Source organism: Oenanthe melanoleuca, chromosome 3 (genome assembly GCF_029582105.1).
Source record: "Oenanthe melanoleuca isolate GR-GAL-2019-014 chromosome 3, OMel1.0, whole genome shotgun sequence".
NCBI lineage: Eukaryota > Metazoa > Chordata > Aves > Passeriformes > Muscicapidae > Oenanthe > Oenanthe melanoleuca.
This window is the reverse complement of record NC_079336.1, coordinates 105472227-105496434: the sequence shown is the minus strand read 5'-3', so window position 1 is coordinate 105496434 and position 24208 is coordinate 105472227. Positions and strand designations below refer to the sequence as shown.

At 38.3% G+C, this 24208-nt stretch overlaps 1 protein-coding gene across 7 annotated transcripts in view; it reads right to left on the bottom strand.

Moving 5' to 3' along the window:
• The window catches only part of MAP4K3 (mitogen-activated protein kinase kinase kinase kinase 3), a 66243-nt gene that overhangs the window by 35996 nt on the left and 6039 nt on the right, over positions 1 to 24208 (bottom strand). For all 7 annotated transcript variants that reach the window (XM_056487203.1, XM_056487206.1, XM_056487204.1 and 4 more), the window contains exons 2-14: positions 21881 to 21938; positions 19671 to 19761; positions 16795 to 16859; positions 14566 to 14621; positions 11755 to 11802; positions 9591 to 9633; positions 8891 to 8963; positions 6437 to 6568; positions 6089 to 6151; positions 5931 to 6012; positions 5717 to 5827; positions 1632 to 1707; positions 601 to 659 (exon numbers count right to left, since the gene is read on the bottom strand). In XM_056487203.1, coding sequence (XP_056343178.1) covers positions 601 to 659; positions 1632 to 1707; positions 5717 to 5827; positions 5931 to 6012; positions 6089 to 6151; positions 6437 to 6568; positions 8891 to 8963; positions 9591 to 9633; positions 11755 to 11802; positions 14566 to 14621; positions 16795 to 16859; positions 19671 to 19761; positions 21881 to 21938 — 957 coding nt within the window. The remainder of the gene's footprint in view (positions 1 to 600; positions 660 to 1631; positions 1708 to 5716; positions 5828 to 5930; positions 6013 to 6088; positions 6152 to 6436; positions 6569 to 8890; positions 8964 to 9590; positions 9634 to 11754; positions 11803 to 14565; positions 14622 to 16794; positions 16860 to 19670; positions 19762 to 21880; positions 21939 to 24208) is intronic.

Below are 24208 nucleotides of genomic sequence, written 5' to 3'. Positions count from 1 at the left end.
AGAGGAAGCTACTGCAATTGTGAGACAGCACAGACACCTTTTCCCTCACAGCTTGAGTTCTCACACCCTTTGTACCAATGGGTCCACAGGAAGAAACCACTGGCAACACACCTTTACAGAAAACAGCTGCCAGACTCAGCATGGCTCAGCTGTGATGCAGGGCCACAGAAGGATTATTCACAGAGGGAAGTTTTTTAAAATACATTGTACCTCTCCCCCAAGCTCTCAATTTTATTATTTCCACTGTCAGTACAAAAACAAGGGGGATAAACACACAGGAATTCTACAATTAAAAAAAACAACTCTGTAAATAAAGGGAATGATATACTGGGCAGTGAGGGATAAAGGATAGAGGAAACCTGCAACACAAAGGGCTGTTGCTTCGCACACACAGCACACCTAGCAGAAACCACAAGGAGGTTTGCTAACATATAGCAATGTAATGGCACAAAAAACTCACAACGTTACAACCTGTCAGTAAAATCACTAACATGTTTAGTAGTACCAAGGAAGCACGCTACACATCTTGGATTTCTCCTCCCACACAGATATTCGTAGGGATTAATGTGTAGTGCATAGCCCATGCAGCTTGTTACTCACATATTCATGATGTGGCTCTGTCTCTTTCCTCAAGGGTGGATCAAACTTTACTTGGCCAACTAAAGAGGAGAAAAGGAAAACAAGAAGTTGGACTGCAGTTAGACAAGACCTAGCTCCAAAGGCTAACAAAAAAGAAAAATTCAGTTTAATGAGTGTATCATATCCCTACTGACAGAAACTAGTGACACATGGACATACCAAACTTGTGCCTGCTAGAAACCAATGGGCACAGAAAGTACTGTTTTGGCACAAAGGCAATCCAATCACCATTTGCCACATCTTCTCATCAGAAGGAACAGGAAAACTGAGCAAATAGGGCAGTGAAGTGTCCTATTTAGAGGTGCAAATCAGCTGTATTTTCTAGAAAAAAATATCCATTATGTGAATTCACTGTTGGATCTGTTCTTCTGAGAGACTCACTAGCACAAAAGAGTGCTGAATGAAGTTTGGCATGAATTAAGTACATTTTCCAGGACAATTCTTTGGCAGGACTTCTTGAACACTCCTACTCTTGATTTTACCTTAAGAAAAGACAGCTAAAGCTCTAAGTATTGCTCTGATTTAATTCAAATAATTACAAGAACTTGGGAGATGGACTCTTCTCTTAAAGGGCAGTGATTAACCATTTCCCTTCCTGACCCCTATGTGATTGCTTCAATTCAAAAGAAAATCAAAGATAATAAATGAAGGAAGAAAAAATAATCCTTTGCCATCCTGTTACCCAGCTGAATCTGGCATTGGTCTGAATATCCTTTCTAGAATAACACATGAAACTATGTCAATCAGCTCTCAGAAGAGCTCAGGCTCTGTCTTGTTCAATTAAGATGAAGCAATAATGAACTCTGTTGAAGTGCTGACAAAGGGTATATACAAATATTTTACAGAACCCATATCCTTAAGTGAAACAGTCTAAGCTTTTATTTTCCTATGCATGACTAAAATTGTTTCTAAATGTTTCTACCCAAAATACCAGCTGAAATAGTATCAATGATTAAAGAATCCATATTGTCACATTACACACACATGCTTACAGTTTATTTCAGAGCGTGTCTTTTCTTCTCTCCCATTTCTACTTGTTGAATGAATTCTGTGAGGCACAAGAAGAGGCTAGAAGTGAAAAAGGAAATATTTAATACCAAAATATACTCACTTGAAAAACAGTATTGTGTAACACTTCAGGCTTCTTTAGTATAAGAAATAAAAATAAAAAAAAAAAAAAAATCAAGTGACAGCTAAATGTAAAGATTGCATGCATTTTTAATATATTGAAGTCAGAATTATTTGGAGACATTTTAACTGTTAAGTGCTTTCAGTATAAACGATTTTACAACACTATATTTGAGCAAATAAAGCTAATGCTGGCCAGCATTTGTCTTTGCTCATATCACATTTTCTTTTTTCACCATTCAGTTTAAGGGTATTGGTAGTTTTTAAAATAAGCAGTAAGACTGAATCTGACTTACTGGCAGATTTCATTCCATTAGATGGAAGGAAAAGATTTCCCAAGATTTAATTTAAACTGATTTCTAAAATGTCATCAGTTACGTTATTTAAGCATATGAGAAATCTACCTGAGGCTTTCAAAGCTGAATAGAAAGGAGTATTCCTGGTACTCCTGTGTTGTGAGGCAAGAGATACAGCAAAATTTCTACAAATTCACCTTCATATTTGTATTCCACTTCTATTTTTTTCCCTGAATTTCCATTCTCTCTTTCCATTTCTCTCTCAATTCTATCCTCTACAGGATGAAGTGTTCTGCACTTTAGGACCTGGCTTTCTTTTTTTTTTTGCCTCTGCTGGATTTTCTCTCTTCTTTCTACATTCACCACTGCAAGTTCTTTTTAGAAATGTGGGGGCATTCTGCACTCTTGTTCACTGCCTCAGGGTCCATGGTGAGCATCTCTGCATGTGAATCATCCTTTGGTTACTAATACTATTGCTGCTATACTTTCAGTCATGAATAGCTCAGAAACTGTTTATTCCTCAAATACTATCTGCAAACATGACTTCCCTTCTCCCCTTTTCATCACACACTACTTCTTTAACTCCTGATAGGATCCAGCACATGCACAGGAGGTTTCACCTCCCATTTTTGTTCACTTTGCTTTTCCTTGAAACTGAAGAGATTTAGACGATGGATGTGTATTTTCTTTCACATATCTCACCTGCAGTTTTTTAGTTTTTCACAGCTTGTGTCAATCCTTCCCTTCCACAGTTCCATTTTGTCTGTTGTGCGCTCTTTGGGCTTTGAAAATGCTTGGCTACAGCATGTCAAGGTTTGATCTGATACCACATGCTGAAAGGTTGCTCATTTATAATCCTTCATTAAGAGGCACTGCCCAGTTGTGTCTCATGTGTGTACATCTGTAATTCCAGCACCAGGAGCCCAGCTGGAGCAGGGGTAGGAGGTATTTTCACCTTTGCAGCAATACCATGTGAGCACTTGCACCTTGACACAAATGCCTGTGTTGCATTACAGACAGAGCCTGTCTTCCTAACACCTTCTCCATGACCACAGAATTACATCCAGGATCAAATCTTCATCTCTCAGTCATGAGGACAAAGTCCTCAAGTCACCTTGAAATACCTGCACTGGCAACAGGCTGATACAAACACCTGACACCTGAGCTGTGCAAGAGGACAAAGCAATGTAGGTTAACTTCCTGACACAAATGCCATTTGGGCACAATTTCCACCATGGCACAGATCTCAAAAGCAATCTTATCCCCAAAACTTGCAGTGTGCTAGGCATAAAACATGAGCTCTTTCCTCTTTACAACCTTTTCAGCTAATATCACATATATCCTGAGAATCTCTGTCACAGAAATAGGGAGAACAGGCAATTATCAACATCTCCTAAGTCCAGAGTCTCAAACAGAGATCCTGTCCATGACTGAATGGACAGGAAATTGAGTGAAGCCCTCCATGGGTTGGGGAAGGGAAAAAACACTGGAAATGTCAGTTTCAGATACAGTTGCCAAACGAACAACAACTCTGTGAACAGGAGAATCTCTTTAATTACACACAAATAATGGCATGGGTTTTAGTTTTCACACATTAAACACTTCACCTTTGAGTTTAGAATGATTTAAAGATTTACTACGGTACTCCTCAGAGTGGCAGCAAATTCAGATCTATTTCATAGCTCTGCAGACTATCCAAGCAGTAACTGATTGCATCTCCCTAAAAACAGCACAGGCTAGTGAAGACCTGTCACCACAGTGGGTAGCAAACTCGCCTTCAAAGACGAACCACTGACAGAGAGAAAAGCTTTCTAGTCTCCAAAAAAGAAAAACAGCCCACCAAAAAAATCTCAAAACATTAACACCATCACCCCAAAAAAATCCATAACTCTAAACAAACTGGGGAGCAGATCTGAAGCTCTCACTTCTCAGGATTGATTTTGGACTATATTATGTTGTACCACGCTTTGTCACTTTTGATTTTTGATGGATGCATTCAGGCAATTGTGACAAATATAGGACCGGCCAATCCTTAAATTAACATCTCCAGCTGCCTCTGTGAGCAGGTGAGTTTTGAAGAAAGTTAAACTGTGCATGAAAGAAGCACATACATTTCTTATTCCACTCGTTGTATTATAGGAAAGACCACAATGCCTGCGGTGAGATTCTTCACCTGAAATACAAAATTTGCTAAGCTTCTCCCTAGACAAGGCACAGTTTTTGCTCCTGATACCACACTTCATTATGAGATAATTGATAAGTCATACAGTGGACAACAGAAGAGCCTTCTTAATGCTAAGTCACAAGGGACATAAAAGAGTGAACACTATTCTGTAAGCTAAGGAACATATCCTAAGGGGCCTCAGAGCTCACTCCTCACTGAGCAGAGAGAGAACTAAAGGACACTAAAGAGTTTATGGTGAGAAGTTCCAAGTTTCTCAGTGCTGACTCCATCTGGAATTAGATACCTTTCTCTTAAGTGAGCTGAAAGCCAATTGCATTAAGGGATTTATTGTGTGTTTGACTTTTAATTTTTTTTTTTATCATAAAAATCTACTAAATTTTTCTCCCACTCCCACCGTGTACATTTGCTTTTAGAAGTATTGACTATCGTTCCATCCTTAGCCTTCATCTCTTTCCCTCTCATTTGGAAAATGTGCAAGCACTGCACTCCATAACACAAAAAATTACTATTTCACTTTGGCTTCTTTCCACACTTTTCCTTTTAGCTTTCAAGAAACACTTGGTGCAAGTCAACTGGTCTTTGCTGCTCGAGGGGGTAAAAGCTCATTTAACTTATAAAATCTGAAAATTAATCCCTTAAATTAGTTGACTCTTTTAAGCTTCTTTTCCTCTGAAGGCATTTTTAGACTAGTTTACCCATTAAAAAGAACCAAAAATATGTAATTAAAGAATCAATGGCATTTGTGTTAAAAGGATTACATTTTTTTCTTAAAAAAAAAAAAATACCACTTAGAAAACTGTAAACATTTGGAAAGTATTCACTAACATGCAGGAAAGTATGAAGATGGGATGAAGTAACAGAATATCTATCTCTTTTCTCTTATTTATTAAACACTTCAGTCCTGTGCTGTTTATCACCTTACATAAGCAGACTACTTTTTCCCAGCTGTTTGAGCAGAAAATCAGGAATTCTTTGACAAAATTGTAAGTGAAATCATGTTTCAGAGCACTCTAAGATGGAAAAATAAAATCTGCAAAAAACACACATCAAACCATTGAAGAAAAACAACTACAGGATCATTCTCTCCTACACAGATATAAAGTAATTTTTATGAATGCTTTCTTTGCAGATGGAAACATAACTCCACAAAGAAACATACAGCAGAATGTGACAGAACTCAGGACTGGAGAAGCAGACCACATTCACTGTTTCAAAATTGTTGAAGAACAGCAATAAACAAAATTTTGAAGTATTTAAATCTCCTCCTCTTCAGGCATCCCTTCCCAAAAATATAATGATTTTTGCTAAGTGCCTGTATGAGTGACAGAGAAGCACAACTAAAAGTAATAGCAGTCCTTGAGACTATTCCAAGATCACAAGAAATCCTGGGGCTCAATAAATCACAATCATTTAGTTTCACTGACAAACAAAAACTTAATCTGATTCTATGATTAAAAGATATTCCTACCTCAGGATCATCATCATCAAAATCATGGAAAGTGGAATGATCAGGATTATTCATTTTATCTAAAAGTTCAATGGCAAGACTTCGATTTAATGGCTGGGTAACAAACGGATGCTGAAAGACAGAAGGAAACGCAGAGATTTAAATTCCAGCCACTCACATTAAGAATATTTTAATTTTGTAACTTTAAAAAAAACCCTCATACATAAATTTATACCTGTAGCAACTTTTCAGCAGTAGGTCTTTTTTTAGGATTTTTTGTAAGTGCCATTTTCACAAAATGATGGAAACTATTGGACCTGTAAAACAAAGTGCTAAACATTAAAATCAATTTCCCAGTACATTCATTATCTACTGAAACAAAAAAGTACTTACCATTTCATTTTGTCCTTTAATTTAGGAGGCTGGAAGTTGCTTTTTGTCATTAGAAAAAGTGCTCTGAAAAAAAAAGAACAGCATTTCTGTGGTTATGCTGCAATGCAAACAAGATAAATTATTAAACACTTTATTTAACAGGCAGGAAAAAGTCCCACCAGTTTAAGAAACTCAACAAGGACTTTACACACTTATGGACCAGAAGGAGTTGTTACAATTTCTGTCCTGTTCACTCACAACACTCACAGCCCCTGCAGTACACCCAAAACCACAAGCACACACAGCCATCTCTTCAAATGGATTTCTTAATTAGCTGCATTTACCACCAAGCTCTAACTCCTCACTAACCTCATTGGATGTAGGTCAAACATTGGAGGCTGAAGTTCAGCAAGCTCTATTGCAGTTATTCCAACTGCCCACAGATCACAGAGTTGGTTATAGCCACCTTTCCTTTCTACTGCAGCAACTTCTGGTGCCATCCTGAATAGTATAAAGCATTTTTAGGTAAACTTCTCATCACAAATCAAACATTCTTTTTACACACAGTACTCTCTTCCTTAAAGCTCTCAATCTATAAGGTCAGAGTATATATAGATATACACACACATAAGTGTGCAAGTAAAAAATTATGCAATGTACACCTGAAGTTTCCTCTCAGTCATCTTCTAGTAACTACAGGCAGTTTCTAAAATGGTAATTTAGGAGTAGGTGGATGAAATCAATCTGTCAGACTAAATACTGCTCAACAACCAAAGAGCCTGAAGTATAATTACTCAACTACAATAAAATCCACATAATATTTACACATTGCCCAGAAAGTGATCCACTGACTTCGAAGAAAAGTATTCCAAGAAGAGAAAAAGCAACAAAATGTCAGCTTTCTTGTATCCTGAAAGCATGAGATTCATTGTCTTATTTCACTGTCACCTCTGTATAGAGCACTCCTTGTTTGTAAAGTCTGTCTCACTCATGTCAGGTGACCTCTTTAAGTAAACAAAGTGGTTTCACATTCTCAGGTGTCAAAAATGAACAAACATAACTGGCACATAAACCAGAATACCTCAAGGAAATTGTTCACTTGGAATTGTCATGTGTTTTGAATGGCCAAAGTGAATTATGAATCTGACAGTCCTACGTAGCCCTACGAGGTGGCCAACATGTTAGTATTTCTTAGCTTTGAGCTTTATCAGTCCAGGTCACCTGCAAAGTAGCACTAAATAACTCAATAAATGTAACACAGATGAAGTCACTTGGAGAGTGCTCCAGGAGATCAGCAAGCAGCATCTCAACTGACATATTATTCAAACACAGAAATCCTGTGGTCACAGCACTGAGCCTGGTAGCTCAAAAAGTGTTTGGACAATGCTCCCAGGCACATGGTGTGACACTTGGGGATGTCCTGTGCATGGCTAAGAGCTGGACTCAATGACCCTTGTGGGCCCTTTCCACTTCTTATCTGTAGATCTGAAAATATCAGCAGGTTTGGTGGTAGAACTTATTTTACATTTGCATAACTAAACTATATTTGGGAACATTTCTTATAGAGTTCATTAAAAATCCTAATGACTCTAAATCAAAAATGAGGGAGTTTCCACCGGAGAGGGGGAACATGGATTAAACATTTAAATGGAAGGGTTACTAGCACTGCAGTCCACTTGCCCTGAGACACATGTAGATCTAATGACCACTAAAACCTTCACATGGCCTGTTGCAGAGAAGGAAACTTCGCTGAAATGTCTAAAATTTTGCTTCCTTGGTTCTGCTCTCAAATCTCTCAGAAGCTTTGCAAAGAACAACCGATGCTTTTCATCAGCATTTAACCTTTGTAATACTTCCAAAGTTATTATTTAAGGTCATTTGAGAAGCCTGGCATGGTTTGAAAGTTACAGGCAAGGACTGAGGTCACCCAGACATCTTGGGAAAGAGACACAAACCAATCACACAATCATGACTGATGGGTGTGTTATTCTGAAAGGGAAGTAAAGCCTCGGTGTGAAGAAGAATGCTAAAAATACTGTTCTTGGCTATTTCAAGTCAAGACTTGAACATAGGGGTTTTTCATTATACATATTTTTATCTTGCACCTACTATGCTGTCAGACTACAGAATTTTAGTATCTGTTTGTGAAACATACAACAAAAGTGCTGCTTTACAGTAGAGAATGTGCCTCATTTACTTCAAGGTGAAAGGGGACAACTACTTCCAGCATGAAAAGGACAAAATGAGAGGCAGAACTTCAGATAAGAATAATTACACACACTAGTTTAAAGGGGAAGAATAGAGATGCAGTACAGATAGAACAGTATCACAGGATTCAATCAGTTTAGGTAAATAAGGGAAAAAATGGCTTGGAGAAACACTACACAAGTGACAAAAGTCTGTGGATCTGTGAAGGCAAAGGAAACTCATCAACTGAAACGTTGTAGAAAAGCTGTATCTAGGCTGGAGGGGAAATAACATTAAAAACCAAAATGGGAAATCAGGGAATAAAAAATATTTAAGATCAAAGTTAAAACCAAGCAAAATTGCTGCTAGTTTTTAGGTTTTACTAAATTAAGAAAAATGAGTCAACAGTGATGGCATTACACAGCCTTTCAAGTTCTCAGAGCATTAAAGCCTTTTCTCTGACACTCAAATAATTCAGAATTTGGAATAAGTAACACAGATATTATCACCAGAAAGTCTGACACAGGCTTTAGTGGTTAGTCTACCCAGGAAGTGACAGAGCATGCTTTTATCACAATTTTTCAACAGTATTATATGTGTTATCATTATATTAATAGTCAAGTAAAACACAGTTACCAATATGGGGTGCCAATGAATGACTTCCTTTTGGCAATTGTAGCTGTTATCTGTGCAGATACTCCAAAATCAGCTATTAAAAAAAAAAAGCAAAAAAAGACAGTTAACAAGTGATTTGATGTAATTAATTGTTAATGAACAAACACAAGTCTGGTTTCCCCAATATTAAGAGGTTCTTAAATGTACTGGAAATATTTAAAAAAAAATTAATAACAAAAGCAAATAATAGAAACTTGGTCTGTCTCAGATACCACTGGTTAGCTCCCCTCAGTCACTTGGCAAACACGCACATAAATGTCCCTCATCCATATAGGCAAGAGCAGGCTGGCACAGAAGACCTAGCAGGTACATGAGAGGTTTCTCATTTTATGTTACAAAAGAGATTCAGATAAGTTTTCAAGGTACATTTCATATTTAAGGACTCTGGATACTAGATTTTATTAAAAATTTATAAAACCCTGTAATTTGACTTATTTTTCTCTTACGATATCAGGTCTTTTACCTCATTGTTCCAAAATTACTCCAATTAATACTCAGATACTAATTGGATGGTTTAGTTAGGTGCTGCCAGCAAGATAAAAAGAATTCTGATATTCACCAATTCCTTACATGAATCATCACCTCATTAAACAGAACAGCACGCTGCTTCTTAGAGCACATAAAAATATTAATTTTTAAGCACTAACATGTATTAACTCACCTAATTTTACATGTCCATTATCCGTTAAAAGAATATTTGCTCCCTTTAAGAAAAGAAAAGTTTATTTGAATTAAAACATGCTGATTCCTACAATATACCACATTAGAAAAAGATATAGGTGGGATCTTACAGCAAATTAGGGACCAAAGAGAGAGCAAGGATTGTGTTCAATAAATCTGCAACCTTATCAAGGAAATGTTGTGAAATTAGCAAGCTGCTACTCTGTTAGTAAAAAAAAAAAAAAAATCTTCTTGGATTTACAGTGTTTTTCCATTAATTCTTAGTTTAGCCTATGGTCCTACAGAGTTTGCACTGCACACAAAACCTCTCAATAAACAGTATTTGCCTGTACTGATTAATTCTTACATTTTTCTATTTACAATGACTCAGAGGAAACAGGAACTCTAAAGGTCAAAGTGGAAACAATTTCATTTTCTTTTCCTAAGTAGGAACTCATTTAGTCTTGTTTAAGAGCCATGCTTGTAATTATAGCCTTAAGGACCTGCCTCAATAATCAAGCATTTAGCAAAGCTACTTCCGTCCTTATGCAACAGAGATTCTGCTCAGGCTGGATTGGGAGAGGTCATTTTTGTGTGGCTGTGTGTTCCACTCACTCCAGCTCAATAACTAAAACTAATCCAATGCAAAGGTTTGTATTACAAAATTACAAGGTAAAAGGACTGAGAACCAACCTGATTTGAAGGCTGAAATCAGGTACAGGTTGAGCTGAGTGAAGGTTAGAGCAGGCTAAAAACAGCTTCAAATGTCTGCATTGCACTGCCCATCAGGTAGAGGGAAAGGCAGCAGGGATGAACCTCCAAAAATGTGTGTTTTTACACATTATGGCTTTTCCCTGAGCAGGAAAAGTCAGGCCTGCAATAAAATGCAGCAAACATGGCCCATGCTGCACAAGCACAGTTAATGAGCTTGGCAAACAGTGTAACAGCCCTGCTTACATGCTCTTGACCTTGCTCACCTTTCAAGCTAACAGGACAGGTACTCTAAACATGGAACTTAGCTACTGAGGGAAGCAAACACAATTCAGCAGTCAGGCAATCTGCAGATGCAGACAGTAATTTTCCATGCTCGTGAGAAGAGCTTGATTTAAAAAAACAAAACTGCTCAATGTAAGCATTGTAAACATTTGTCATTAGCACAGTTCTGCTTAGAAAAAAGTATCTGTGCACTGTATCCTTTCAAGCCTCTAGAAAGAATAGTGGAAAATATTTAATTTCGGTGCCTGAAGTAATCCTTCATTCAGAAAAAAAACTTTTATGATTGCTCAAAACCCAAACTACTTTTGTGATTGCTCAAAATCCAAATATTCTTCTGCAGTCATTGAGAACAATTTGGAATCAGGTTGCATGAAGGCAACTACAGTTGAAGCTGCTGGGGAAAAAAGAAACCAAAACTAGCTAAACCAACAGCATGCAACAACACAAAAGAATATGATGATCTACTGTCACATTTCCAGGAGGAAGCTTGCCATGTTTGGAAGAGCTTTGGAAATACTAGGTAGTAAAACTTCAGGAACAGAAAGTCAACAGGAAGCACCAGAAGGAAACTATAACAGAATATAAGAGTCTGAACAAGCCACTTTTTATACAGCTTTGCTGAGATGGAGATTTAAGTCAGTCAGTAGTAACAGCCTGATTTGCAGCACTCTCTCTATTTTTAGCACGCGAGGGAGGGGACAGAAGCAGTCTCCAGGAACCGCACAGAACAGCAGCCTCTGCCCTGCAATCTGCTCACCACGATGCAAGAAGCCAAAGCATGAGCTCTGCTCACTAGCTGGTTCAAAAAGAAGGATATATGAAGCTCCCTGGAAAAGCTTTGGGAAGAGCAAACCTTTCTTTTGCACAGAGCACACACCCTGAAAGTCATCTCAACACTGCTCTGGACACCAGCTGATAGTTAAATATCACAGCACTCATCCACATAAACAGTATGTGTGGCTCCAAGGAAAAGAACTAACAATTTCATTGCACGGAGTTTAAAGAAAGATTTTTTTTTTTCCCCTTGGGCAGAAACTTTTATTTAATTCTAATAGATTAAAAATCCCTACATATTCAGAAATGTACTGAAAACTGATATGTAACAAAGACCACCGGAGGTGATGTAATCTATTTTAAAAGCACCAAAAAACTCTTCAGTTTTTACTTACCTTTATATCTCTGTGCATTTTTCCTTTACTGTGAAGGTAATATAGTCCCTGCATAAAATATTTAAAGAGTAATTTAGTCCAACATTTTTCATTTGGCATACATTTTTTATTTAATAACCATGTATATTTAGGATTCAATTTAGTCTTTTAAATGATTCACTGACTGAAGAACATTTTTATATTTCAGTGTAATTTGCTGCAAATTTGCAGATTCAATAAATGTAGCAGCATATCCAGTATTTTTATATAGAGATATTTAGACATTAATCTAATATCTAAAACATAGGATAGACGGAAGACGAGTCACCACACCTACTGGAAGAAGAGTATTCCCCAAACAAGTTTTCCTCTGGACATGGTAACTGTCACTCTTTACAGACCAAAGTAATTACTGGTAAATTGCCTAGGAGTCTTCTATTCAGCAGTTAGATCACAGGACCACTGGTAAAGCTATCTCCTGTATCATTACATACTTCAGCCAAGCCTAGAAATGTACTAGCAGGTAGTGCTTCGGATATAACACCAGAGTTCAACTTATTTCATGGATTTCTGCAAAAGCATTCAGCCACCTGGGTCTCAATGACAGTACCAAAACATATTAAGACTCAACACAAGTTAGAAACTAAGTTTAAATTCTGGAAGAATTCTATAGAACCAAATCCCTGCATAACAAATCAGAGACCATGTCACTTTAGACTCTCTAGGCTTATCTCTAAAATTCTCTTCCAGGAATAAAATCACACACAAACATTTTCCTTGCTCTGTGACCATGAACCTCCAAAAGGCTCTATGTTCATGGGAAATATTCATGTCAAGACTCACCCTTTTTGCCAGTTCATGCAAGACATCAGAGAGTGGATTGCAAAATTTCAAGAGTAATTAATCAAAGCATCTACCAGACCACTGCAACAACTGGCATTAGGCAGAAGAGCCCCAGGTACACTCCTTAAATCTCTGGATGCTACTGGCATACAAAGTCCATTAATTCCCACACTTTTACCACTGCCTTGGAAGAATGTAAAGTCCCCGTTTTCAAAACTGAATGCCTGGAGATAATTACTTTAAAGGACATATTTAAAAGATCCATATTTTCATAATCAAATCTCACAGATTTCAGCAAAATGGAGAATTCAGTGGGCTTCTAAATATGGAGACTGAATGTTAACCTCAGCATTCAAGTGAGACTCCGGATTCATGGACACTGGTGACAAAATTAATGTTGGAAAAATTACTTCTACAGCTGGACAACAGCCTATATTCTCAGACTTCTTACTTGGGAAAATGGTGTTCCATTATAAGCTGCAACAAGATATCTGAAACTACATGCATTATATTTGGTCAGAGTTATTATAAATATGAATTTACAGACAATTTAAAACATAGAAAGATGAGTCAATCAATAACATTCAGAAAATACAAAATAGTAAGCTTTTTTCTAACACAGTTTTTACATATTAACCAAGATATCTTCCCACAGAAATAAATGGCTTCATAAATTCCATTCTAGACTACTCACTCCTCCATATCTAAGAAGATTATGGATTTGATTGATGGACTATCTGGTGGGTAAGGAATTGCTAAATGATTGTATGCAGAGAGCAGTGGTAAACAAGCTCAGTGTCCAGAGTGACAAGTGGTATCCCTCAGGGTCCCACACCAGACTGTTTAATATCTACACTGCTGATATAGACAGTGGAATCAAGGGCATCCTCAGCAAATGTGCAGAGGTCTCATAAGAAAGACGGGGACAAACCTTTTAGCAGGGCCTGCTGTGACAGGATAAGGTGTAAAGGTTTTCAAGTAAAGGAGGGTAGATTCACGTTAGATACAAGGAAGAATTCTTTTACAATGATGGTGATGAACTACTGGAAGAGGTTGCAGAGAGGACTAGTGGATGCCTCATCTCTGAAAACATTCAAGGTCAGGTTGGACAGGGCTTTGAGAAACCTCATCTAGTCGAAGATGTCCCTGCTCATTGCAGGGGGGGGGTCTATAAAGGCCCTTTCTAACACAAACCATTCTACAACTGTTAGAACAAAAGGTTTTAAAGACTCAAAACCCTTAACTCCCAGATGTAACACAAGCCTGATCTTTAAGTAAAAAAAAGCATGACATCCTGTAAGTCAGAAGGCAGCAGTTTCTGGCATAGCATAGGGAGATGGTAATTGACAAACAAGGGAGATGGCTTGGAACAGAGCTATCTTGAAAGACTGAGAGGCAGCAGGTCTCAACCAATGGCACTCAACAGGTTTGTGTTCACTACAAGTCAAGAACTGCTCTCACAGAGAAGCAAGACGCCCATCAAAAAAGCAGTTTCTGATTAAGTTTTAATGCTGTACTGAACCTGTAATTTAGGAAAGAAAAATCAAAGCTAGCATACCGACAAGGAGAGGTTAATGACCTTACCTTCAACATCTCAAGCACACAGGCTATTTTTTTTCTAATTGGCCCAGATCAATTATTAGATATGCAAAATGGAGTGTTTTAATTTTCCTTCAAACATGCAGTAAACAATTTATACCATAAATATGGACTAAGAAAACTGCTAATTAAATGCTGCTTCCAGCCTTTTAAAAACAAATATAAAACTAATGGCAGAAATATGACAAGAGTTTTCTTCAAATGAACCAGGATATTTTGAGGTTATACAATTATACAAATTTCTAGGCTGTAATATGGGACCTCCTCAGAAGTATGAGAAAAATGCTGTGTCATCCAATTACCAGACTTCCATGGCATCACATGCTATTTGTAGCTTTTATTCTTAACTTTTAGTACTTTCACATTAAAAGGTAACTGAGGAGACACTACCTGTAATGTTTCTCTGCTAACATAGGCAATCTGTTGCTCTGATAGTGGTCCAGTCACTAAAATAGAAGGGAAAAAGAAAAAAAACATTATCTCAGAATCAGGTAAGATACTGCCCATTCCAAATTCATACCTCAATTACTTCCATTCACACTGATAAGACCTAACACTATGAGTCTCTAAATAAATGTGCTTAGCCTTTACCCCAGACCGAGTGTCCCAAAGACCATAGCATTTTTTAAAGTCAAAAATGTCCAGTACTGTTAGAATGGAAACTACTAATTCTTCTGTATTTAAATCTCACAGTAATTAAGAGGAAAAAGAAGCAGAAGTAATGATTTAAGCCTAACTCTTTCCTCTGAACAAACCCATTGTGTTCTTCTATAGAGGGCTGGACTTTCAACTCGGTGACTCAGAGCTGCAGCCAAATCTGTTCAGCTCCCTTTGAGGCCTGGGCAGTTCTTTGTACCATTTCTACCCTGTCCTTCCATCCTTCCCACTGCCAGAGAAAGTTCCAGCTTCTCAGCCTTTCTCTTAAATCAGATGTCAGAACTGCTGCTCCTGTGCCTGCCACAACAAGCACCTTCTCAAACTCCCCCTGTAAGCAGGTTCAGCAGCTTCCCAAGGGAGGAGGAGTCTTTCTCTTCCTCGAGGGTCCAACTTCACTCAAGTGTCTTAGAAGAAAACAATTAATTTCTGATCAAATACATAAACCAAACAGTGAGAGGCAAGCAAGGAATGGTCTGTGACTCATCCCAGTCACTGGATTTTGATCCTGAAATTAAAGGGGTTTAAGACCAGGAAATGCAGTCCTGACTGTAAGCTTTTCAGGTTTTGCACAGAAAAGAAAGATGGAGCTGGATGGAGTTTCTCAAAAGACACTGAAGGAGTAGAGAGTTAAGAATGACTCTAGATCAAAAAAAAAATCTAAATGCTTAGCTTCTACAATATTAGTAACATGCAATGTATCTTCAAAGTAAATCTACATGCAACTTTTCTTTTCTAAAAGAAAAGCTCCAAACCCACAGAAAACTATATATAGGCACATAAAATAGGCATATCTAGGCATCTATTTTTGTTTTGAGAAACTTCATTCCAATTAACTTAAATGACTTGATATTGCAGAGGCCTTCAGTTCAATTGAAATAGGACTCATTAGAACATAAAGACCAGAAAAGAACCTTCCATTCTAACTTCCAGCAGAGAGGCCAAAAATCAGCTGCAACGGGAAACCACTCCTGTAGACATCTGCTCAGGCATTTATGTGGCATGAGTTCATTTCCTACTCTACAGGTGTTCCACAAAACAAAGCCTATTAAACACGATGCTTTTCTCAAAATTAACAAAGAGGCAAAGGATCATCAAGGCCACACTCCAACAACTATGGCAAAAACATGGTGTGAACTTGTGAATTGCTTCTTTTAATTGCATCCAAGGTAAACGTCAAAAGCTGCTTATGCACAAGAGACCCTCACATGTAAAATCTTCACAATTTACAATATAGATGGACTTCCTCAATAAAAAACATCACCTGAGAACCCCAAAGCCATTACTCACTTTGAGCATACTCCTTTCCTAAAAAAGGGCTTAATTCCAGGGCAATAAAGTCCTTCGAAACTGATTTTGTGTCTTGAAAATTAGAAAGCAGTTGACTGACCCTGTCTTTATCCAACAGATTGATAAACAGCCCTTGTTTCTTTGACTGCCCACTGAAGACAAGCCTAAAGCAAATACAGAGAACACCCTTGCTTTTCACATGTCACACATCCAGCTTAAAAAAAACCCTAAAAAATTTTTAAAATACCCTCATGGAACTACTGGCATACAAACAGTTTACAAAGGACAAGAGCATCCATGCTAATCACTACACATACCTAGGTTTCTGTAGGAAGTGGTACAGATTATACTAAAATAAAGTTCAAAAGCTCAAAAACAAAATGGCTATGAAGCAAAGCAGCACATTGAGACATTTTTTCTCTTTTCTCAAATGCAATATTGTCTAATTTTACAGCCTTTCAAAAGCAGTGATGGGCATATGAGCCCCTGAATGATGGAAACTGCTGTTTACAAAACCTAAACCAATTAAGCAAAAACAAGCTAAAATTGACCTTCAATGAATTATTATGGATACTAAATTTAGGATTCCTCCTCTCTAATTCCAAAACAATGCAATCATTTCAATTTTTGAAAATAAGCTGTACTTAGATTTTAAGGAAGAAAGTCTTAACATACCATGATAAATATCCTGTAGAGAGCCACCTCCACAGAACTCCATGCAAATCCATAGCTTGTCTCGTCTAAACAGTGAACAAAACCATTCATTAGCTGTCAGATTTGCAGAGGACTTATAAAAGATAAGTCAGAGGACTCAAATACTATAAAGCCCAACACAACATGCTCTATATTATGGAAAGTACAAGTCAAATAATGAGTATAATTTAGTCTTTATGTGACACTTCACTGTCTAAATAGCAACTAATGAAATAGCCAAAAATATTCTACTTTATGAAGCAATAAAAACAGTATTAGTGAAACATTCACACTGATTTTTGTTGAAACATTTTTCTGAGAGTAGAGACAAAACAGATGTGGGTTCTTATTTCCTCCTCATTTTCACTTCTCCACTTTTTTCAGAGTATAGGAGTTAACACATACAAGAAACAAATACAAAACAAAAAGTCCCAGGGGTCTCTCAACCAAGTGTCTTCCACAGCAAACTGTTAAACTGTTTAAGTTAAACTGTTGTGTTTTAATCAAAGCTAGGAAGAGCAGAGTCCATGCTGTGGGTAAGTGCCTGCTCAGATAAAGTCTTTTCCTTCAAAAATACCTATGGATATTTTTGGTGGCAGGGTCAGAAGGGAAGTTATTGAGCTCTTCTTCCCTTACTAAGGGAATCAGTTCAGTATGATTCACTGTACCTCCACAAAAGGTGCTTTCTAAGAATAGACAATGAGCTGAAGGATTCAAAGGTATCTTCTATTACAGCCATTAACTCTATTATCACTCAGTAATTGTCATTGGTGAGATGTGTGCTCACAAAAAGGACTGTGGAGAGCAAAAAACATCTGGGACTTGCCTAGTCATTCCCGGCCATGAAAATACTCAGGTGGAAAAAAAAACATGCTATACAACCAGCTTAGAGCAGAGAGTAACACAGGAGAACCAAAGGAAAGACTGATGGCTGTTGTGCAGCTTACTGATTACCTGCTCTTGTGTGTACTGCATTCATAAGGCTCTGTCAGAACAGCTGAGACACATTTGTGGCAGGGTTTTTGCAAGGCAGTGGTGGAAGTGCTGAGCTTATCTCCTGAGCAGCAAACTGCAAGTGTTCTCAGCAGCATGTGACAACCAGAATAGCCTCTGCTCCAAGAACTGTCTTTCTTGGATGTCCTCCCCTTTTATGTGGACACAGCCCTCAAAGCTATATTCCCAGCTGCCTCCTCTAGGGGTGGGAAAGGTATTGTCCAAATATTACAAGAGTTTTAAGCAGCAGAATTCCCTGCTGTTAACTCCAGACATTTCAAGGGGTCAATTAAAGTCTACTTTGCAATAATATTAAAGCTTTCCACTGAAATAGCTGAACCAAAGCCAGACACAGAAGCAGTGAGACAACCCGTGCAAGAAAACTGAGTAAGAAAGAAGAGACACCTCCAAGACCCTTCTTTGCTCCCCACACTGATGCAGGACTCAGGGATACTTTTTGGGGCACTGGACTCATGGGCCCATGCGCCTGCATCCTATTTGATGCCAAAAGTGGCAGCAGTGTGGAAGTGGGAAGAAGCCAGAACCCTCCCAACAGCCTTGGGACAGCAGCAGAGCATCCACAAAGTAAGAGACATGAAGCATTAAAGTGTTGTAAATTCTCACTTTTGCTTACTGGGTATTCACTTCCCAGTGTGCAAAAGCCCTACAGAAAACAAAAAAAGAATGTAAGAAGATCAGAATTCTTATTTTCAATCTAGCCTTCCATCACTGTGCCTAAGCACTTTGAGACAGGTAAAGATCCCTGTAACATCCAAGAGCAACAGTATAGAGTCTCTCTTTCTGCAGAGCAGCAAGTAAAACAGAGGCAGGATCAACAGTACCATTGAGTGTTTGCAACTTAACACCCATGCTAATAGGAAGGCAGAAATGTCACTGTCTGAAAAATGCCTACACAAACAGAAAAAATCCTTGAGGAACAATATACTGGTGATTAGCAAGTATAGGACAATGGTATTTTTCTTATTCTTCTTAGCATTGAAATATGCTTGGAAAAAAAAAAGGCCAGACAACAAAAAGTCTCAAAGACAATGACTTGATTACCCAGACAAAAAAGAAGCACTATGCCAAAGAAAGAGGAGGGAACCAAGGAGAAGTGTAAGAGAGTGACAAAATATATAGCATATTTGCCAAAATTTATTTCTGGGTCTCCAAATGTATACTTTGATAGTGTGAGACAAGAGGGAAACTTTTCTTTTAAAGAAAAAGCACCTCCAGCCTGAACACAGGAGAAGAGGCAGTGTTTCAATACAAAAATGCTAAAGAAAGTTGAATGCAACAACACTAGTTGTGCACTACCTGTTTTCAATTGAAAATTTAAAACATCATCAGAAGTAGCTTTTTATTAATCATACTAAGCAATCTGTTCCCACTATGACTGGTTAAAAGAAGTAGCTGGTAAGACAACTGAATACATTTGTCAATGTTTCTACAATGCAAATAACCTCACCTCCAGAAATAAACACAAAACCTTCACATTCTGGTCAGAAGTTCACATGTTGGAAAAACAGACATTCTACTGAAACAGATTTAAAAGATACTATATACACAAACTCTTCATACTTGCCATACTTCTGCTTAATTTTCCATTTATATTAAATTCAAAGCTTTTAAGCATCATCTCATTTGCAAGAAAACATGACTATGTGGTCACTGAACAATTTTGCTGGAAGACAGATTATTTAGAGAGAGACACTGCAGTAAATAGAACAGACTTGAAGGTGAATAAAAAATACACAAGTGGATAATACTTGGTAAATTATATTTTGCCTATGTCACTTTATAGATTTGTCCTTTACAAGGGGACAGGGACACATTTTTAAGTGAACAAAAGAAACAAACTGTACCTGAGATAGCTGCCAAAATAAGCAACAATGTTCGGATGTTTACAATCTTTCATCATAATGATTTCCTGCTGCACAACAGCAAAATCTTCTCCTGAAATGCAGTAGAACGAGTATTTTCTTTGGCCTGGGTTATAGTCACAACTTTCAGCACATGTTTATAAAATAAACATTCTTAGTAATTAAGACCAATTATCTGCAAGTTTCACAGACATAAATCAGCTGTAAATGAGTATTTATTAGCAAGGGCTCAGAAATAAGTAACAATATTCTTAAGTTTCATTCTGGGACAGATGGACCACACATCTGCTGATAGCTCGTACAATATTGGCCATAGCTCTTTCCCAAGTCCTTATTTTCCCTGAGACCCCACTGTGTCCATCTGCATAAGCCTTGCCAATAGCCTGGGTTCTTAAAAACACAACAAAACTTTGCTATTTTTGGCCACATGCCCATACTCATTAGCTCATCTTCCTAAGCAAAAAAATCCATAACCAATCACTAGTAGGCTGCTGCTGCAACATTTCAGCAGGCTCCACAAGAATGTAAATTTATGGACTGTGAGTAACTCACATCCAGAAAACACTGACACAGGTGTGGCATTTACCTGCATCTCAACCATGGTTGTCCCAGTCTTTCTATTAAAGGTTCTTACCAGATGTATACACTGAGAAAATCATGTGTGAAACTGAAAACACAGCTGAGATGTTTTTCTTTTGGGAATGTTTTAAGTTTTTCCCAGTACATTAATATACTGATGACCTATCAATTGAGTTATTTATAACCAGAAATATGATATTCCTGTGCATTTTATTTAACTGACAGTAAATTTAAAATCATAAGCTGCAAGTTAGCATCTATCTGTAGTGTGTTGCTGATGGCTTCCTGTCTCCTAGCTAGACTTTTAAACACACAGACACTAAAGAACAGAGGAATTTATTTTCACACATGGACCTCTGTGAAAGGACACAATTCCTCCAGTATGTGACCAGCATTTTCACTGTATTAAAATAAATGTAGCATAAAGCCTTAAAGCAAGTCCCTAAACACTGTTAACCCCGAGTCTGCACACTGTACCCCCAATCTGCAAAACTTCCAAAACAGGGCAGCTGAAGCCTATTCTCTGAGCACCACTCAGATGTCCAAAGGCTGCCAAAAAACATTTCAGTTCAAGATGCCAACCATTCACCCAACACCACAGCATGGGAGCAAGTTCCCCAAGATGCAGGGCATCCCCAGGCTCTGCCCACAGCACAGTTCTCATGCGCAGCTTAGCTGGACTGATATCCCATATCATGCACAGCCAAGGACTCCAGCAATGGGAACTGACATAAAAACGAAGCAGAACTAGACAGGAGCATCTGAGATCACACTTTCAGTGTCAGGAAAAGAAGTGTGATTAACATACACTTTTTGAACTACCTAGTAACACACTGTCCTGTCTTGAACTTTTAAATGTGTATGCACTGTGAAAAAACATTTCTAACCACTTCCAGAATTGTATGGGGGAAAAAATGGAAAAAACTAATACCTTCTTTCCCTTCTTGCCCACATAGACCTTAAGGATCAAACCAGGCAGGTAAAACATTACACACACACCCCAACATTAAATCTGTGAATGGAACAGCAACAGCTAGAAGTTTAAAAGTCTGCATGTTTTACTTCCCAGATTACTCCTATTCAACAGGCCTACTCTTATTAATAGAACAGACTTTGCAGGCCGAGAACTGATCTGATTTGTGAAATCACCACAGAAGCATAGTGCAAGCATAAATCTAGCAGACAGTGAAGTCCTAATCAGAGCCTCCAAAAGATTTTCAGGAAATGTACTCAACTACCAGATACTAATGTTCAGATTATTTCACCCTTCTTTTCAGTTCTTCCTCCATTCTTTTACCAGGCAAGTTCCTTTCGCCTTGCTGTCTTCTTTTGTTCTAGAAATTTTTATAACATATGGGTTGAACACAGGACAAAAAACCCCACAACTCTCAGTGAAATTTTAATCAGCTTTCACTTAACTGTTCTCCAAATACATTTTTCCTCTTACATCTTGTCTGTGATTTTTTTTTTAGAACAGTTTATTTTTTCCTACACCAGAAGTAAACAATTATCCCTTCTTTCAATAAGGGGACTTGATTGATTTTATACAATTGTTATCTTAAGCACAGAAATATTTCATTTCTGTGGCCTACTTCAGTTAAGAAACCACTTACCTGGTTCTAGTTTTATTACTTTAATTGCTGCAAGCTCACCCGTGTTGACATTTCGAGCCTATAAAAAAAACAACAAAGGAGTATTTAGAGAGCAGAACGCAGCACCCACCTCTGCATTCTTGACTTGATGCCCTCTGACAGCAGTAGTCAAATAGCAACCGAGGTACACAAGGGTTTACCACAGTGGAACCACTTGTCAGGGAACACTAAACAGCTGGTTTGTACTGAGAGCTGAAGCTTGAAGTCTGCTCAGGAAACTACAATGCCACAAACCACTTCAATTATTCAAGTTCTCAACCACGCGTGCCTCCGTATTAAAACCCAGAACGAAACCAACCACTGAGAGACTGAAAAGCAGGTGTAGCACATGTGGGTCTCTCAGCAGACAAGGGATCCAGGGGACACCAAGGGCTGTGCTCTGCAGTGCGTGGGACCACTTCCAAAACTCCCAGATGAGCAACAAAAAGCTTCTACCCCATTTTGCTATGTGCAAGGCTCCTTGAACCTTATTTTCCAACAACAACAGCAGCCTCCCCTTGCTGCAAAGGGCTCAAAAAAGCAAGGCAGCAACAAAGGGGTTAGGGAGTATTCCCCTCAAAACATTCCCTTCAGACACACAGCAGCCAACTGCAGCAGCAATGACTCAGGAGCTTCACTGCACTTTTACACATGGAATATTCTGAATTGGAAAGGATCCACAAGGATCAAGTCCAGTTCCTAAGTGAACGGCCCATGGACAGATAAAACCCACAACCCTGATGCCATTAGCACCATACTCTGACCAAGAGAGCTCTGTCCTGCTAAGGCCTCTGTTCTACTGAGCAACCAAGGAAGCCACATTTTTTAAAAGCCATTAAGAAGCAACATAAATTACTATAAAAATTATTTCTCTTCTACAACTGTGCCATTTGACTTCTAATTGAATACCAAGAAGCCATTTGCCCAGGGCTTTCAGAGCATTTCTATGCCCCTGCACCCAACCATGGAGAGAAGGCAGCAAAGCTGCTTCTCAGCACTCAAGCAGCAGCAGCTCCTGAAGGATGCCCAGCTACAGCTTCTCTCCCCAAAGGAGGATTGGAACCTGTAGGAGTACAGAATGCAGTGCCCACGCTACACCTACAAAGGGCTTAGAGCTGGCTTCTGCAAAGGCCAGAATTACAGAACTTACACATGCAGCCAGAGACCCACCTTGTAAGCTGCTAAAAGTCTCATTTAAGTCACTTTAGGAAGTAAGAATTCAAACCTCTATGGGCATACAAAGTACATGCAAGTTTTGTTACATGGCAGCTTGGGACCTTGTTGTGGAACCAAAAGTGGAGGGGAAAACACACCTAAGACTGCAAAAACTAAACAAGAACAAAGTCTAGAAATAAATGCAGAGGGTATTCCTGTGTTTAGAGATTTACTCAGCTTACACCTTGGACAGCTAATCTCAAATCTCTCACCATTCTTTGGTGTGGCAACACTGCTGCAATGCTGGGAGCACCGGCATTTGCAAATAATTTGCAGGCAGAGATTCCGAGACCAGTGGGAATCCTATGAAAGTCAAGGAGTAGTCCAAACCTGATTGATTGTGGGAAAAATAGTTAACAAATACATTTTTTCTGACAGCCTTCCCTGCAAAGTCATTATTTATCCACCCCACCAATGGCAGCAATGTCTCTATCCATCACTGCAGGAAAAAAGATGCATAGATATTTAAGAACAGCAAAAACATGAGTTCCTTTCATCTGTACCACAGAATAAAGGAAACACATGAGAAACTACCACCACTGAAGCGTGAGCTAGGATTTTCACTCCTTATTTCTTTTCCCAACCTAGGATTTTTAATTTTTACTCCTTTTTTCTTTTCCTAACATGTTCTCTTCACAGCAAGAAACAAACGGAAGCAAAGTGTTCGTAAAGCAAACATCAGCATTTTTTAATCTCCAAGACAAACAAGAAAAGCTACTGAAGCTTTAACAAAAACCTCTGATCATCAGGGAGTCTTGTTAACACTTAGAGTTATTTTAGGGCTACTTGTACTAATAAAATGATCAATGAGATACAACTGTAGTGGATGCAAATGAGAAGGTTCTGAAGTTACACACCCTGCACAAGCCAGGATGGAAATATTTCACAGGCCTCAGAAACCCTGCTCATGATTTTTTTGTTTCATTTTTTTTTAACCATACTATGTCCATCTGTCAGGAGTTTGTGTCACTGACTATGGCTCCATAGGTCAATATGCTCTGCAGAGCGCTGGGGCAAGGAAAGAAATACAGAAGGTTTTCCTGAGCTTATGAAAGCCAGAAAGGAGGAAGAAAATCTGATTTCCTGCAGGCCACT